General features: G+C 41.3%; 1 protein-coding gene across 1 annotated transcript in view; it reads left to right on the top strand.

Moving 5' to 3' along the window:
• FBN1 (fibrillin 1) overlaps positions 1–18349 on the top strand; it is a 261970-nt gene that overhangs the window by 118928 nt on the left and 124693 nt on the right. Inside the window, exons 8-10 of the mRNA XM_043921055.1 lie at positions 2581–2706; positions 11547–11672; positions 17465–17623. Coding sequence (XP_043776990.1) covers positions 2581–2706; positions 11547–11672; positions 17465–17623 — 411 coding nt within the window. The remainder of the gene's footprint in view (positions 1–2580; positions 2707–11546; positions 11673–17464; positions 17624–18349) is intronic.

Raw genomic sequence — 18349 nt, 5'->3', positions numbered from 1 at the left:
ATCTTCAGTGCTTTTTTAGAAAGTTGCAGTATTTTCAGAAAATTCAAGGTATGCTTTTCAGAGGCACATAGATCCTAGTTTGGTTTTGTTCTATATGTCCATTCTAAGGATAATGTGCAGTGAAACAGAGCTTGAGCTTAATCACACACTTCTGTGGAGCTCCTTTAAATTATACTTCAATAAATTCTAGTTCAGATCCTGGCGCCTTGAATGTATCCTTCTGAATGTTAGGAGTAGCAGGAAATCACGTTGAAACCCTAGAATCACAAAAGGGTAGATTGTACAATTTTATGTAATAAAGAGTAAATTTCATTCTGCTTTTCCTCTGGTGCCTTCTTATTTTTCTCATCCTTGGAAAGTCTTAGGGAGTTTTGAAAAAAATTGTTGGCCTTGGTGTTCTGAAGATGGCTAATACCCCTGAACTCACCAACAGTGACCAGAAAGCCAGATTTGAGGGCCCCGCTGCCCACCCATGAGCCCCAGACAGAGGCTGAGGTGCTGAAAGAATCTGGGGGAAGAGAATAAAGAGAGGGAGGGAAATACTGCTTCTCCATAGCTTTGATATTCATTTTGAACAACCCAGACTTTTCCACCGTTTTCTTTCTGTTCCTTTCTGACTCTGCTATTCAACATCCAAGGGAAAAAAGAGCTTTTTTATAAGAATAAAATTTATGAAAACCCATGGAATCAAAATGGCACTTATAGTACCACTTTGAGAATGAAATTCTTCATGCTTTTTTTTTTTTTTTTTTTGAAAGGATCTGTTATCAGCTTGGGGCCTGTTTCCCTGCTAGTGTTTTTAGTCCTTAGTATAGATGTGAGGGGCTGTGGGCAGTGGGCTCAGAGAAGAGTTTATTCCATCTTCAACCTTGGAATATATGACCAGTGGAGAAGTGTCCCATATATATTTCCTCTTGGCTGGAAATCATGATTGACAAGACTATCTAGTTTTGCTTCCATGTCCAATTTTAATTTCAAATAACATTTTAATGAACACATTCAGCATATCAAGAATGGAAAATTCTGGTGTAAGACAAAATAGAGATCAGCTATAAAACATAATCTAATTATACTCACATATTGTCATTGATTTGTGGGGCCAGGACGTTTCATTTAAAACAGCAAATGACAATTTATACCAAAATAAACTGTTGTTCAGGCAGCAACCCTCTTCTCAGACAGCAACTTGTTTCAAAAACAGAGATTATTAGAGATTTTACAATTGCAATTGCTCTCTCACTTCACACAATGAAGAGTAAAACTAAAAGGTCAGTAGGCTTCCATGTTTCCAAAAAAATACCTAGAGGGAGAAAAGTTAGACCGCCTCCCTAGGGTTTCTTATTAAACCAGAGTTTTGTGTGTTATGGATGAAGAGATTGAGAATATACGTTTACATTTACCAGCATCTTTCTAATGAGCGAGGAATGATAACTTTTGTTCCTGGAAAGTTAATATTTGGGGTTCCAGGTAGGACCACAGTTATTTCTTGAGTGCTGAGGGTTTAGCAGTGAACAAAACAGACAAAGAAACTGCACTCTGGAACCTTGTTTTGAAAACATCAAAACAAAGCAAACAGATATTTATTAGGTCAGCTGGTGATTGGTCCTATGGGAAAACATGAAAGAGTAAGGAAGAGTGGTGAGTGATGGGGAGCGAGGTGGGTGGCATGGAGAAGGTCCCCTGCTGCAGTAGAGCAGAGGCCTGATGGCGGGCGGGGACAGCATGAGCCACGCAGCTCTGTGGAAGGAGGATAGTCTAGGCAGGGGCCCCTCCTGCCAAGCCCTGAGGCAGGAGTAACTTTGCTGTATTTGAAGAACGGCAGGGAAGCCAGTGTGGATGGAGAGGAGTGAGAAAAGGGAGAAGGTTAGGAGATGAGGTCAGAGAGTAGAGGGGTCCGTTAGACTCTTGCAGGACTTAGCATGGAGCTGGGACAGGAGCCGACTTACCTTTAAAAAGGTTCCCTCTGGTGGCTGCTCCGCTCTCTCTTCTTGGCTTAATTTCCTGGGTTGTTTAATTTTTATTGTGCAAGACAATTCTCCAGAATTTACGGTGAACATTTTCCATTTCATTTGTATAAAAACATGAGCTGTCTCATGTAGTCTGAGTGATCTCATTCAAGTAAATTCTGTTTGAACTGAATCACTCAATACAACTCTTAAAGACAATGTTACTATAGAAATGTGTTGCATTTTGACTCTAAGGATTTCTCAAATACCTCTAGTTATCACTGTCGATCTTTTCATTATCGTATCCTTATACTCTGCGGCGTGCATAATAAAACTCACAAAAGTTAGTACCAACATGCTCCTGTGTATGAGGAACGATGGAAGATGGGGAAATAAAAGAATACTTGTGACTTCTAATAGAGTATTACTGACAAAGTTATGTTACTCAAATTATTCATTTCGCATAATGTAATTGGGAGAAACGGTTTCTCTCATCATGTTCCAACTGCGGTGATAGACAGAAAATGCACTGATATAAATGTGATAACTGTGGACAAACTATCATATTGTCTTCTGCAATGAATTTGATATGAATTTCTTTCTCTCTGTCTCGCTCACTTCTAAAATCTGACAGATGTGGACGAATGCCAGGCCATCCCTGGGCTCTGTCAAGGAGGAAATTGCATTAATACTGTTGGGTCTTTTGAGTGCAAATGCCCTGCTGGACACAAATTTAATGAAGTGTCACAAAAATGTGAAGGTAAGAAATATCGTGCTTTGCAGTCAAGGGGTGGAGGGGCGGACAAAACCCACATCAGTGATAAGCTATTTTCAAATTGTTCCTAAATCCTTCTGTCTTGGTTATTCCCGTGAATGTGTAAATATAATATTCTTACCAGGAATAATATGCCTTTCTGCTATTGAACCAGCAAAAGCCTGCAGCTTTTTCCATTTTTATAGACCCAAAGTAAGAGATCCATCTGAATCAAATTAAATATTAAAACATGAAATGTTCTTGAACCAATATCTGGGTTAAAATGTTCAAGACACATGTTTTTGCATAGTTCTAGAGACATGAATTTGAATTTGATCATTACATATCATTCAGAATGACATATCTTCTGATGTTTTTCTAGTGAAAATGTATGTTTGATTTTTTCCCCCCTGTGGAGAGGGAAGCTACTAACTCATCTATGCTCCTGGTACAAGTTTAGGATTTTCTTTTCTTCCTATCAAATGGAAACTTTTTAATGTTAATCAAACAGAAAAACAACTTGAGGTAAATTTATATATTTGAATTTACAGACTGAACTTTTAAAAATGTGTGTATGGAGAATGTGTTCATATTCACCATTTCTGCTCTTTGCCAAAATGAGGCCTGGCTTCCAAGTGTAATAAATATATATTTTTTTCATGAGAGGGAAACATCCAGGAAATAAGTAGACAGCATTGAAATCTTTTCTTTAGTGAGTTCATGTATTATATATATATAATGTTTGACAGTGTAATAGCATTCTCAAGGCAACATCTCTCATCAGGCTGAGCACAAAAGACCTTTTCCTTCATTCTCCACTCACTGTCTTTGGGGTGAGAGAAGGTTTCATTCTGAGGCAAGCACTTTTGTTGAAAGCAGTTGCTGTTGTATCTATACTCCTAAAACCTAGCAATGAGGAAAACATACTAAGTCATTTGTCAGCAATTGGATCATTAATCTTTCCTTGTTGATGGCCAGGGTATATCATATGTGCAAAAGGCAGCTTTAAATATGAATTACATTTAAAAAGTTTAACATCTACTTGCCCTGAAACTAAATAATCTGTGATAAAATTATCTTTATGGGTTAGACTTGTTTTTAAGTTATTAATCATACTATAATTTGTAATGATATGTTCTTGAACATGATATAACAGTTGAGGTAGCTGTGAAAATACTTAGGTACTTTCTAAGGAAGTAGGGCTTCTTAAAAACATTTCAAGCGAACAAAGTTGACTCCATAGGCTAATGTATTTTAGAAGTTATACTGTGGATTAAGTTAGAAGTAGAGAATGTTGAGACTGAAAGGGCAAAGAATTTACCTGGTTTTACCCTCTTACATTATAAATTAAGAAATTGTCTTGGGTGTGTTAAGTGCTCTGACTAAGTCATCAAATAGTGCTAAAATTTAACTTCTTTTGATTCACACTCTGGTGCTTGTTGTACCATATTATATGGTCTTTTTTCCTGGGTGCAAGTCATGGCTCCCACTTTAATAAAAATATTTCCTAATATTTTGGAACATTTAAAATATTATAGATTTCCAGGTAGTATCATACATATCTTTTATGACATTCATAAGCTTTATGGTTTATCGTGTGAAAAATCCACATCAACAATGTGTCATTTTTAGGCCTTCTCAGCTTATTACATTCAGCTTCAAGACATGTAGTTAGCTTTAGGGCAATATGCTACATATGACTTGTCCAGTCTGTGTTTTGTTTTCTGGGATTATAATAGCTTCCAGTTTCAACTGGAAATGTTTTGCTGTGACCCTTGCTTTCATTCAGACCAGTGAATCTGCATCAGTCAGGATTGCTCGTTTTCTCTCATTGTGAACTAGACGGAAGATGCACAGATTTAATGCTCAGACTGAAAGAAAAGTGATTCAAAATTCTTTCATTAATGCTAAGAAACCTATTAGAGTAGTGTGTCCAGTGAACCAAAAATTCAGTCTGAAAATTACTTAATCCTTTTCCACAAATATGTTTTTTTCTGGCTACATATTGAAGTCAGTACTAGATAAAAACAGAATACTTTTGGCTAGACCATTTTTTTTCTTTGCCATCTCCTGTTACATTAAATTCAGATGATGGTTTTTTCCACTTCCTTTAAATTTTTTCTATGCAAAATTGACATGAGAAGAGACTATCCCATTAGTACTATATGGACTGTGACCTGGAGACTGGTTTGGGCACTGTTGCCCTGTCTAACTCTGGTAGGAAAGTAGTCAGAACATCCTCTGAGAATGCTTGGTGAGCAGTCCCCTCCTTCGACTCCCTGGCTCTGCTTCAACTGGTAATGGCATGACTCTGGGAGTGGGGTCATCTCCAGGTGGTAAATAGAAGGATTTGTGGAAAATCTGGCACCCATCACAGAGAATATCAAGAGCCCACATGTCCCCTAGGAAGATGGTCAGGCCATGGGCTGGGGGGTGTTCTGTGCCCTTGTTAAAATGGTTCCAGTACCTTTGCCATTACTTTGAGTGGTTTTTAAATGTATCTTCCTCTTGCTATGGAGAGGAGGGAACTGGGTACTTGAAAGCCCAAGTACCCAGAGTCATTTTTTACAGTTCAATCAAAAATTGGTTTTAGCCAATTTATAAGATGCCAACCTCCACACCCTCAGTGATGGCAAAAGCAGCTTTGTATGACATCTTCCTTTTGCAGAATGCTACCTTACTTCTTAAAATATCCCCCTTTTCCCAAAACTTTCTGGAAAAACATGTGCCAAGTTTTATAGCAACACATCCAATTTAGGTACCTTTGAAATAGCAATTAAATAAAAATGATTATATTTCCATAAATTTAAGAATAAAAAGATTAAAATTTATAGCTATGATTTGAGAAAAAGGGAAGCAGAGTTCATGCCCACCTTTGTTGTTGATTTTTCCAGTGACTCTAGAGTGTGCATGCTGAAAGAACACACGAGCCTTTTCTTTTTGGAAACCAAGTCTGTATTTGCATAGGTTACTGTGGGAGGAAATTAAGAAATAAAAAGTGTAATTAAAGGATTAAGTTTTATTTCTGGAAGAAGTCCCTTGGATTCCTAATTAACCACTAATATTTTGGGATTTAGATTATCGCCAGCCCAGCCTTTAGCAATTATAACACTGTGTGATGCAAAGGTCTTTTTAAAAATGCAGCTCTTAAGTCTGTGCACTCCCTAATATGTGAGCCAAAAACCTTAAGACTTCCCCTTTCTAAAATAATGGCATATTTATCTGATGCAGGGGCTCTCGTCCTCTCAGGCATCAAGGAGAATTCCTGGGGCCACGTAATACATTGCTATGGACCAGGCTCCATCCTCCACAGCTGGGGCAGGCCCTGACTCACTGTTCAAGTTCCCCGGTTCTCATCCAGTTGCTGAACAGAAGCCCTGTGATAGAGGCACAGGAGCCCTGGGAATAAGGTAGACCTAGCCCTGGCAGTATCCCTCCTCCTGTGTGTGATCTTGGACAAGTCAGTTACCAGCTCTGAGTTACATCGGCTTTCAAATGAGGAGGTTGAATAAGGCGGTGTCTGGGTATTCTTTCTAGTTCTGCACTCAGGCCTCCATCTCCACATTTCTCACTGTTTCTCTCAGTTGGGATCAGACAGCTGGTGCTGCTTGAATAAGGAACCATGCAGACTGGCAAGCATGGTGTGACTATAAATTACAAGTAAGGCTGATGTGGGTTTTTTTTGACACAACTTAAAGAATTAGCTTGTTAGCTTTCTAGTCACCTATTTTACACTGGATTTCAGGTGTCTAATAAAGCAATAATAATAATCTCACAGGCTCAGTGGCACTTCAAATTATTAGTGTCACATAATGCTCTTGAACAACTGCCACACTTTTTAGTTCCTTTTTTCCTTACTTTGTTAGTAATCTAGACAGTCAGGATCTAGAGAGTCATGTTAACTGGTTTCCCCCATCTCTCAAGTCATTTCGACATCTGTGACCCTGGATGAAGCTCCCAGATGCTTGTCTCAGAACTGGGACCCAACTCCATCTACCTGCCCTCCACCATCCTTCCTCCTGTCCTGCTGAAGGAGTCCCAGGATAGGGAAGAGGCCAAGGGATGGGAAGACTGCCTGGAGAGAGCAGATGAAACAGAGAGATAACAAGGAAGAAGAAGAACAAAGACTGGGGCAGTAAATCAGGAGGAAGGGGACCTGTCATCTGTACCTCTTCTTAGGTCCACAGCCAGAAGCCAGCGAGGCCAAGGGCATACTGCTTCCCAGCAGCTCTGTCCGGCCCCAAGGAAACAGGGCGAGGTATTCAGAGCACAGAAGGAGCTCTTACCAGCCAAGTTCTACTCCCCACCAAATCCCTCAAAATGGATTTACTTTTGTGGCTGGCATTTGATACAGATTGATTTACAAAAATGCTGAGAAATTCACTGATCTCAGTTCTCTCTTATGTGGGATCCCTGATATTCTAGTAAAAGAAGATAAACTCAGTGTGCTAAGAGCCTGGAAAAATAATAGTATGAATGAGTTTCAGAGTATCAGTGATTTTGATTTAGATGCTTTATTTCAGACTTTCACTGTCAGGGATTCCCACCACAGCCTGCTCATGGAATCACACCTCACTCCCCTGCCAGGAAGTGATGAGACTGAGAAGCGGGTGGTTCAGGAAAGTGCACAAGCCCTAGACTCAGGAAGGGAAAGGCTGTGTCACCAAGGAGGGGATGTTGAAGGGGATTCAGAACCATTTAATAAGCTCCTTCAAACTGAACAATTTGACCTGGTACTTTAGCTTTATTTCTGTGAAAAGTAGAGAGGTACCCACTACAGTGTGTTTCCTGACCTGTTGACCTTTGAAGATGCACATCTAGGTGGAAACCCTGCCTTTCTTCTCTGTCCAGCCCCTGGCAGCTGAAGACTTGGGTTTAACATCACTTTATACATGAACCTCTTTGTTCTTGTTTTGGGTTTTATTCATGCCAGTTTTCTAAAGGCCTAAGGGGAGACAGTGGAAACAGTGTCAGACTTTATTTTTTGGGGCTCCAAAATCACTGCAGATGGTGATTGCAGCCATGAAATTAAAAGACGCTTACTCCTTGGAAGGAAAGTTATGACCAACCTAGATAGCATATTAAAAAGCAGAGACATTACTTTGCAAACAAAGGTCCGTCTGGTCAACGCTATGGTTTTTCCAGTGGTCATGTATGAATGTGAGAGTTGGACTGTGAGGAAAGCTGAGTGCCGAAAAATTGATGCTTTTGAACTATGGTGTTGGAGAAGACTCTTGAGAGTCCCTTGGACTGCAAGGAGATACAATCCGTCCATCTTAAAGGAGATCAGCCCTGGGTGTTCATTGGAAGGACTGATGCTGAAGCTGAAACTCCAGTACTTTGGCCACCTGATGCGAAGAGCTGACTCATTGGAAAAGACCCTGATGCTGGGAGGGATGGGGGCAGGAAGAGAAGGGGATGACAGAGGGTGAGATGGCTGAATGGCATCACCGACTCGATGGGCATGAGTTTGAGTAAACTCTGGGAGTTGGTGATGGACAGGGAGGCCTGGCATGCGATTCATGGGGTCGCAAAGAGTCGGACACGACTGAGCGACTGAACTGAACTGAACTGGAGTGGAATGCACCAGAATTATAGAAATTAGGTTCTATGATCATGCCTGTAGTGTGAGGGTTAGATGAGTTGACATATAATGCATTTGGACAATGCCTGACACTCAATAAAAATTAACTCTTATTATTGTTGTGTTGTCTTAAGGGTTCAAGTCTAAAGTAGCCAGCATGTGAAAGGAGATGTTTCCTCCACCTGGCCAAAATTAATTCTTGTTTTTAAATAATTTTTTTCTGACATACCCTATCCACTTGAATAACCTCTTTGGATATTGATGTCTGTTAAGTGACCTTAATGAGGATTTCAGCAGTCTTTTTTACAAACACATAGAAAAATGTTTCTTTTAATATTATCTGCTCACATAATTTTTGAGAGGTGTTAGTTATATGACTCAGACATTAACTTTTAGGGATACTTTGAGAAAGGTGCACTTGTCTTAATACCTTTGTGTTATAACCTCCTCTCTCCTTTAGATGAGGTTGTCAGATCCTCTAAGCTCTTTGATATAGCTGTTTGGCTTTTTGTTGGTTTTAGGTAGGAGTTCAGTTCAGTTCAGTCGCTTAGTCATGTCCAACTCCTTGCGACCCCATGAACCACAGCACGCCAGGCCTCCCTGTCCGTCACCAACTCCCAGAGTCCACCCAAACCCATGTCCATCGAGTCAGTGATGTCATCCAACCATCTCATCCTCTGTCATCCCCTTATCCTCCTGCCCTCAATCTTTTCCAGCATCAGGGTCTTTTCCAATAAGTCAGCTCTTTGCATCAGGTGGCCAAACTGTTGGAATTTCAGCTTCAGCATCAGTCCTTCCAATGAATAGTCAGGACTGATCTCCTTTAGGATGGACTGGTTGGATCTCCTTGCAGTCCAAGGGACTCTCAAGAGTTTTCTCCAATACCACAGTTTAAAAGCATCAATTTTTTGGCACTCAGCTTTCTTTATAGTCCAACTCTCACATCTGTACATGACCACTGGGAAAACCATAGCCTTGACTAGATGGAACTTTGTTGGCAAAGTAATGTCTCTGCTTTTTAATATGCTGTCTAGGTTGGTCATAACTTTCCTTCCAAGGAGTAAGCATCTTTTAATTTCATGGCTGCAGTCACCATCTGCAGTGATTTTGGAGTCTAGAAAAATAAAGTCTGACACTGTTTCCACTGTTTCCCCATCTATTTGCCGTGAAGTGATGGGACTGGATGCCATGATCTTAGTTTTCTGAATGTTGTGTGACTGGTAAATACAGAAGGATTGATGTTAAAGAACTGCCTTAATATTATCCTCGAGATTGTGGTTCTTGAAGCTGAAGCTCTAATATTTTGGCCACCTGATGTGAAGAGCCAACTTATTGGAAAAGACACTGATGCTGGGAAAGATTGAGGACAAGAGGAGAAGAGGGCAACAGAGGATGAGATGGTTAGATGGCATCACTAATTCAATGGACATGAGTTTGAGCAAACTTGGGGAGATAGTGAAGGGCAGGAAAGCCTGGCGTGCTGCAGTTCATGGGGTCTCAGAGTCAGACACAAGAGTGACTGAACAATAAGGTTATACCAGTTCAGGACTCTTAAGCTCTATCCTTGGCTGTTTCTCTGCTTGACTTTCACTGACTCCACAGTGATGTTTATATCTGTCAAAGTAGAATATGCACCTTTTCCTTATACAACTTCACAAGGACGACCTGTCTGGGTTAGCACTGACTCTAACATAAGCAGTGACATATTGGTTGGTTCAGACTCTAACCTCACCTTGAAGAATAGGGGTTTTGCTTTTAAGAAGGTTAAACTGCATGGAAACAGTGTCACTGCTGTGTTTTTGAGTAACCTGGTGAACCTGAGTCAGAAGACACACTTAGAACTCTTATTTTGTTTTTGCCAATGAAGAGCAGTCCTGAACCCAGAGAAGAAAGGTTCTTATTTTTAAACACCTCATAGTGGCAGTCTAGCCATTGCAGTGTTCCAGGAAGCTTGGGTCAGACTGTCCCTCTCCCTAGGTCAGTGCAAAAAGCCCCACTTGTCTTAGAGAAGAGGCCACGCAGATACCCAGGGCTCTGAGTTCACTTTTAGCCTAAGCAGGAAGCCCTCAATTTCTTTTCTCCCCTCACTGGTGCTGCATCTACTGACAGCTGTCAGTGTCTGATTGTGGCTCTTGCAAAGCTCTCCTTGAAGGAAATGGTCAGATTTGTCTTAAGCAACTCCCACTGCTTCCTTAAGGAGACCCAGTGGCCTCAGGCCCTGAGGACTAACCACAGCTCTGACCTCAGCCGACCCCACAGGGGATTGGGGGATTTGAGTGGTTTTCATAGTTGTACCCTTTGGAGCGATATGACCAGACCATTATCTGTCCTCTACAATCAGCCAGTGGATGTGGGCGCCTGGGAAGGATGTAAGCTCAGATGAGACAGCCCTCTGAGCTCAGGCAGTCCCAAGAGGAGCTGAGAGCTGGAGGCCATCTCCGGACGGCACTCCCAGATCTGGGACAACAAGTCATTCCCTGAAAGGGTATCTGGTGTAGCGTCTCAGTGTCTGCCACAATTCACTCCCTGAACCCACAGAAAATCATCATAGTGCCAGTTTGGGAGGCCCTGAGAACACCAAGTTGGCCATGTCTTGGTCAGCAGTCAGACCACATGGTCTTCTCTGTAGGGTTTCAGTGTCTGTGGAAAATCAGATCTAAAATTCAGGAAGCGATGCAGAACATAGAGTGAATAGAAAAGGAGCTTAACTCAATGCAAAACATGAAAAGGGAAAACAAAATTTTAAACAAATATTTGAAACATTAGCATGCTGTAGGGACTTGAAACAACTGTCCAATTTTAGATTTTAAAGGCAAAATTTCTTTCATATTGGTCTAATCTTGCAAATTTGGTAAATTTCTTGGGTAAACCTGTATGGAAATAATAAGCACCCTGACTTTGAATTAACAATTCCGTGGGCAGGTTTTTTTTTTTTTTCCTCGTGGTGCTAGGAAAGATTGAGGGCAGAAGAAGAGGGCGTCAGAAGACGAGATGGTTCGACAGCATCATTGATGCAATGCACATGAACTTGGGCAAACTCTGGGAGTTGGTGAAGGACAGAGAGGCCTGGCGTGCTGCAGTCCATAGGGTTGCAATGAGTTGGACACGACTGGGTGATTGAACAAGTACAGGCAACTTTTATTCTATGAAGATCACTACTTCTGGGGACACAATTTGACAAGACTTAACCTTTGAATTCTTGGAATGATGGACAGTTTTATACTGTGTCCTAAGAATACTGAAGCTCTTCTTTTCATTCCAGATATTGACGAATGCAGCACTATTCCTGGAATCTGTGATGGGGGCGAATGTACGAACACAGTCAGCAGTTACTTTTGCAAATGTCCCCCTGGTTTTTATACTTCTCCAGACGGTACCAGATGCATAGGTAGGTGTGATTATAAACAGCGTGCAGTTTCTCTAAATCAGTTCCATAAGAAACATCATTCTAAACAGCTTGTTAAGGGAGATACATATTCTTACTTGAAGTAAAATGTGCTTTCAGGAAGATCTATTAAATAGTTGACCATTCTCTTAAAGAACAGAGGCGCCTGCAGTCTTGCTTTGAAATTTCTACCTCCCATAAAGAGATGGTCCAGAAGACCCTACAGATATACTCAGTGTGAAATTAACTTTGCAGCGATGTGACTATCAGACCTGGAAGCCATCCTCGACACCTCTCTCTTTACCCCCACCTTCAGTCATTTCCCGGAACCTATGTTAATTCAGGTCAGAAGTTTTGCAGTAATCTCTTCATTGTTATCCATGCTTTGTGGTTTCCCTACAATCCACCTTTTAGATTTATCTTTCTAAAATGATGCTTTGATTAAATAACTCTCTTGCTCAAGAACCTCTGGTAGTTTTCCACTAGGATTTGGTAATTAGTGGTTTTCAGTGTATGTCCCACTGAATCTGCATGGGACTGCAAAGCCCTCTAGGATTGCTAGGATGGGAGAGGGGGCAGGAAAACAAGGGGTAGGCTGAGTGGAAAAGTTTCCTGCCACCCCCACCCCCATAAACACATGCTAGGCAATTTTCCTTTTATCTGGATGGGTGTTAGGCTTCCATGTAAAATATCAATTAAACAAGAGGTTCTGTTGTCAAAAAAGAGAGAGAGAGAGAGAGATTTGACAATTGCTGGATTTAATAGTTGCTGAGACTTCCTTCAAAGTCCAGTATTCTAGAATAAAGTTGGAGTTCAAGAATGCATAGCCCAATAGTGAAGGAGCTGCACTCTCTGACCCCTTCCAACCTTGTAGACTTGTCATCATAGTCTCCCCTTCTCACCCCCAAAATGGGCCATTCATAGCAATTCCTTCATTCATGTTGCAGCACTCAGGATACACCCCCCAACTCTAGCCTCCTTTCAACTTCTCCGCAGATTCTCTGTCTTTGAAGGTGTCCCAGATCAGCTTACCTGAAAGTGATTTCTCCCCCCATCCCAAACCTAAGGATACACTCATTATACATGGTTTTATAGGGAAATTCTGTGTTTCTATGTGTTTTTATCTCTGTAATGAAGAAGATAGTTCTCCTTAAGAAACACTAACTGCTATCCTTATGTTCCTGGTGGTGGTTCTCAGTACAAGTCCTGACCTGTAGTAGGCACTCAGTAAGTATCTGAATATCGACATAAGTAATTTCTTATTATAAGGGCAAAGTTAGGAAGCCTGTGGTGAAAGGCCCTGGAGAAAAATGAATGCTATCGTTTGATGTTTGTTTCTGGCTCAAATTTTCAAAGACAGCTTCACATCCTCACCACAGGCCATGAATTTCAGACCAAAACAGAATTGCACCAAAATTCTAAATTCCTTTTTAGTTAGTCACACATAATAAAAGCTGAGGGCAGTCTCCCAGTTGACATTTGAATAAGATCAACTCATGAGGGAAGCATATCTGGGTTTTTCTTAGAAACGATGGTCGTGGTGCCTGGATGGCCTAGTTTTCCAGAATCTATCCATAGATCTTGGAATTGCATAAAAGGATAGCAAGTACAGTTGATGTAGCTCCTTTTTCTCCCTATGCTATCCCAATGAGCACATGACCTCCAGTGCATATGCTTAGCAGAAGTTCTTTCCTGGCCAGATAATAGGTAGACATTTTTTTTGTTGTTAACCTTCAAAGAGCACAAATGGCATTAAAATGATTAGCTCTAATCATTTTAACACATTTACATATCAGAGAGTTTGCATTTTTAAAGTTCTTTCCTTTCTGCCTGATATATCCACATTAACTTTTTTTTATAAAAGGAGGGTACTAAGATTCCTGGGTCACCTCCTAGGTGTGAGGTATTTTATGGAAATTATATGACTTAATGTTCAAAACAGTACTGTAGAAGGGTAAAAGCCAAGGTTTAAGAAATTTAGATAAATTATTTGGTCCAGTTGTTTAAGCAGTTAATAAATGAGGGAGCTCATATTCCGACTTGGGCTGAGTTCACAGTCCAGACCCCGCCCACTGCTTCTGACCCCTCCCAAATGAACACTGGATACAGTAAACCTTTGCTTGCCATACCCCTAGGCAAGCACCGTTTCTGCCTCCTTGGAACTACATGGTACCCATAATTAGCAACTTGCTATATAGAATGATCCCAATGACATTTCTGCCTTCTCTGCTGCTGATTGATCCCAATGACATTTCTGCCTCTCTACTGCTGATATTTCCTGCCTCGGTAAACCACAAAGACCCCTAAAATTATCCTCAGTGGCAAGAAAATATGTATAGTCTCCAACTTATGAACAAATCCAAGGTTTGTTGGCAAGTTGGTTGTTTGGAATTAGTAAATCTAATTCCAATTCAGTAGGAAAGCCCATGTGTAGATCATGTAGTGTAGTATCTTCCTTAGACATCTCTTTGAACCATGATATTCCAACTGTTACCTTCTGTTATCATGTTCAGCAACTCTCAGGTCTCACCAGTCCCACCTCTCCCTTTGTCCTGAAAGATATTACAGTCTTATTGCATTTTATTTTTTGCTCCGTGATCTTCCTTTGGCGCTTTATAGTACTTTTCGTAGGGTTGTCTTTTCATATTATTGTGTTCAATCTCATCAATTCCTAGGAGTCTTAAGATGCTGTGTACCTAGCATGGGCCTCACAGCTCCTAGCTCCCAGTTGGCCACACTAGTGTTAGTGATTGGTTAGGGGAAACCTGTTGACAGGCTAGGATGACCTGCAAACACACATTTAATCCATCATATATTTATTTTGATATAATGTGATTTCTGGGTCCAGAGAGTAAGGCCAGGTGATTCAGAAGTGGAGAAAAGAAGAAAGTTTCCTTCTCCACTTCTGCCAAGTGTCTTGGCCAGGTCTACAGTTCCTCCAGCCTCCCTTTTCTCCAGGGAATCTTCCCAACCCCCAGCAACTGAACCCCAGTCTCCTGCATTGCAGGCAGATTCTTTGCCATCTGAGCCACCAGGGAAGTCAAACTCCCTTTCCCTCCTCCAAATCTTACCATTCTTCCCCCTCAGTTCCAATTCCCATAGATCTTTATATTACTTTAAAGCCACTCCATATCCTCTGGGCAAAGTGATCTAGTACCAGATGATTTCCTTTTCATTTCCTTTGGCACTGCCATCTGATGACATGGAAAACTTCAGGCTGGTGTGTCCAAGGGTCAATTCCTCTGAATGGTTTCTGCTTTTCACAAATCTTCCGATTGGTTCTCTTTACAGTTATAAATTATGTGAATGTGTATTCTCTTAACAGAACCCCTCCTTCAAAAAAAAAGAAAGAAAAATTAGTAAAATGATTATTGTAGATGCAGGTGCCATTTATAAATCAGGACCTGCCAGCAACCCAAGTGTGGTTGGTAATTGTTCCAGCCTCAGCATTCACCATTTTGTTCAAAAGTCTCTGACCAACTGATTTATCATATAAGTCAGCCAGCTGGGCAGTAAAATAATATCATAGATAATTTGCAAAATAATAGACATTAGCTCATTAGGAGTTTGCAGTTGGCAGCTGTAGGTCTCAGTTTTGCTCTGAAAGATAGCCCACACTGAAAATTGTATATACAAATTTTGGTCAAGTGTTTATACTGGGTTTTGACCACCAAATTCACTTGAAGCTGGGATATAAGCCAGTTTTTGAACATCTCTTCCCATTCTTAACAGTCTTTGGTTTTCATGCCCAAAATATTAATCCTGGAGTATATGATGTATTAGTGGCTTTAAGGCAATGCAAATTAGGAAGCAGGAAGTTCTGTTTCTCCCCCTTCTTCCTAGGGGAGATGCCACCCATATCTCCACAGAGCATTCTTTGTCTTCACCCCCCTCTCCATTCATTTACCCTGGATCAAACTTGTTCTGCCTCTTTGCTGAGACTGTTTGTCTGACCAAAGGTGCAGGAGCTGGGACCACAAAAAATTTCTGGAAAGCATACTCATACATGCTAGTGGTTTTAAGTACTTTTTAGAAATAATCTCATATCCTTTAAAGCTGACCCACAATTTTCTCTTAATGATTTGTCTAGGTTTGTTGTAGTCATCTTCACCTGATGTTAATAATTTAAGTGTTTCCAAGTTAGCCTTGGTTTTTTCCTTGTATTTCATTAATTTATTGCAACCTGTAGGATTTTAAGGCTTTGGGTTTTCAAGAATGATGTAGATGAAAGCAATTATGGGCCTGATCCTGTGTGATCAAATGATGGTTAATATTCAGGCTTACAGGAAACATAGGGACAGGTTTTTGACTATAAACAAATTCTTCACCTTACAAAAGAATTTCCCAGTTGTATTCCTTCATATGACAAAATACTGGTTACATTTAAAATATTGGTTACATTGCAAAAGTTTATTTTATAGAACTGTACAGAGTTACGTTTTACTTGGAGAGGTATACCCCTAACATATGACAGATCAAGGTGTTCTGCAGTTGGCTCCCTGCCTCTGCTACGCCATGGTATGATCTCAAAGGGTCATGGAACTGTTAGGTTTCTCCTTTGTCATAGGCTCTTTTCTGGTAGCTCAGAGTTGTATTACAGTGTTCCAATGTTGTCACAACAGTCAGACATGATGTAACCCAGTAAAGTTTTATATATATATATATATATATAGGCTTTCCTGGTGGCTCAGTGGTAAAGAATCTGCCTGCCAATTCCAGGAACATGGGTTTGATCCCTGATCCAGGATGGTCACACATACTGCAGAGCAACTAAGCCTGTGTGCTGAGACTGTGCTCTAGTGAGCTGCCACTGCTGAAGCCTGTGTGCCCAGAGCCTATGCCCCACAGTAAGAGAACAACTGCAATGAGAAGTGCACACACCACAACGAAGTTTAACCCCCACTTTGCACAACTAGAGAAAGCCCGGCACAGCAGTGAAGACTCGGCACAGCCATCAATAAATCTTTTTAAAGCGTCATAGAAACATCTTCCTCTGTTGCTTTGAGAAGATACCTTTCTGCCAAAATAAACTTTTAATTCCTTTAAGAATTATTGTATCCTTTAGCACTAAGAACTTGCAACTGTGTACATTTTGAACTGTGTATCATTAGTGCCTTGTCAAATCCGTTAGGGCCTCAGGACCAGAGGAAATCTTGACTAACAAGCGTTGGATCTGACTGCAAAGTGGCTTATTCCTTTTCAGAAAAACAATCTCACAAGTCTGATAGTTTCAGACTGAAAAATAAGATCTTTTAGAATTGTAGAAAATCTTTTAGAATTTTTTAATCTAATTTTTTAAAATCTTTTTAAAATCTTTTAGAATTTTAGAAATGTAGACTATCATGCAGACCTCATATTGTTTTAAAATAGATTTGTATCAACATTTGCCTAGAGTGGCTCAAAGTCACTTTGTCACTTAAGTCGTTTGAAAGGAAGGACAATAGCCTCCCTTCAGTATGGAGACACGACCCTGTCACCGCCAGTGATTTTCTTCATCTCTCTTTTCCGATGGTCCATATGGTTATAATCATCCGTCCCCACCTCGGGGATGGAATGCGGGAGTTGGGCCAAGCGCCCCAGCGCTCAGGGGCAGAAGGTGTGAGACGGCGGAGCGGAGGAACGGGAGCGCTGTTCCCGGCGCCGCGCGCACAGCTTCCCTTCCAGGGCACCGCTGCTTCCGTGCTGCTGGCATCCCGCCCCAGCCCCGGAGGGACAGGTGGAGGTGTGGGGGCAGGAGAGAGCCTTCCCTGTTTGATCTCCGTGATGCATGTGTGGGGGTTTCTTTGTCTTCTCAGATGTCCGCCCCGGATACTGTTACACGGCTCTGGCAAACGGGCGCTGCTCCAACCAGCTGCCGCAGTCGATCACCAAGATGCAGTGCTGCTGCGACGTCGGCCGCTGCTGGTCTCCCGGGGCCGCGGTCGCCCCCGAGATGTGTCCCATCAGAGCAACTGGTAAGAGCCCTTCCATTTGTCCCCAGAGCATCCCATCTCAACCCCTGCAAGCCCCAGTGATAATGTGCATGCTGCAGTTCTATGGAAACCGGGGTAAGTGAATAAGATTACGGAAATAAGAGAGAAGACCTTCAGAGAAATTTCCCCAGGTAGTGAACAGGGGAAACACAGAGGTTCATGCACGTGACACTGTGCTTAGGTACTTAGAATCTTACTTAGCTTGCGAATTACCACTGGCTAGCAACCTGACCAGTCTGGAAGAATTGGCTCTTCCTCATCCTCATGTATTTCTTTCGGCTCTCATGTGGTGCTCAAAAGCTCACTAGAATAAGAGTCAACCCATTCAGAGCCTTTCGGGTGAGTTATTGTGGATATACATTTCTTCCTGCCCTTATATTTGACACTCCCCTCTTCTTCCTTGCCAAGTAGCCCTATTGATTTTTTGTTGCTGTTGTTTTGATTTCTCTTCCATGTCTTATTTGTTTCCATGTAAAGCTTATTTTCTCTCATCTGGACTATTTGAGTAGCCTCCTGCCTTGTCTCTGTAAAGTCCACAGCTGCCACAGAACACTTTCCAGAGCCTAACTCAATTGAAATTCAGTTTTAAAAAACTGTCTCTGGGGAAAATGTAGAGAAAGATTTCCAGAAAATTTTTCTTAGGATAAACTCAGGCTTATCTGGTGGTCTAAGTCGCTCCATTTCTTGAAAATAAAATTTTACTTATTA

The sequence above is a fragment of the Cervus elaphus genome, chromosome 12 (assembly GCF_910594005.1).
Source record: "Cervus elaphus chromosome 12, mCerEla1.1, whole genome shotgun sequence".
In the NCBI taxonomy this organism is placed as follows: Eukaryota; Metazoa; Chordata; class Mammalia; order Artiodactyla; family Cervidae; genus Cervus; species Cervus elaphus.
Note: the sequence above shows the minus strand (reverse complement) of the source record. Positions and strands in the feature narration are given on the sequence as shown.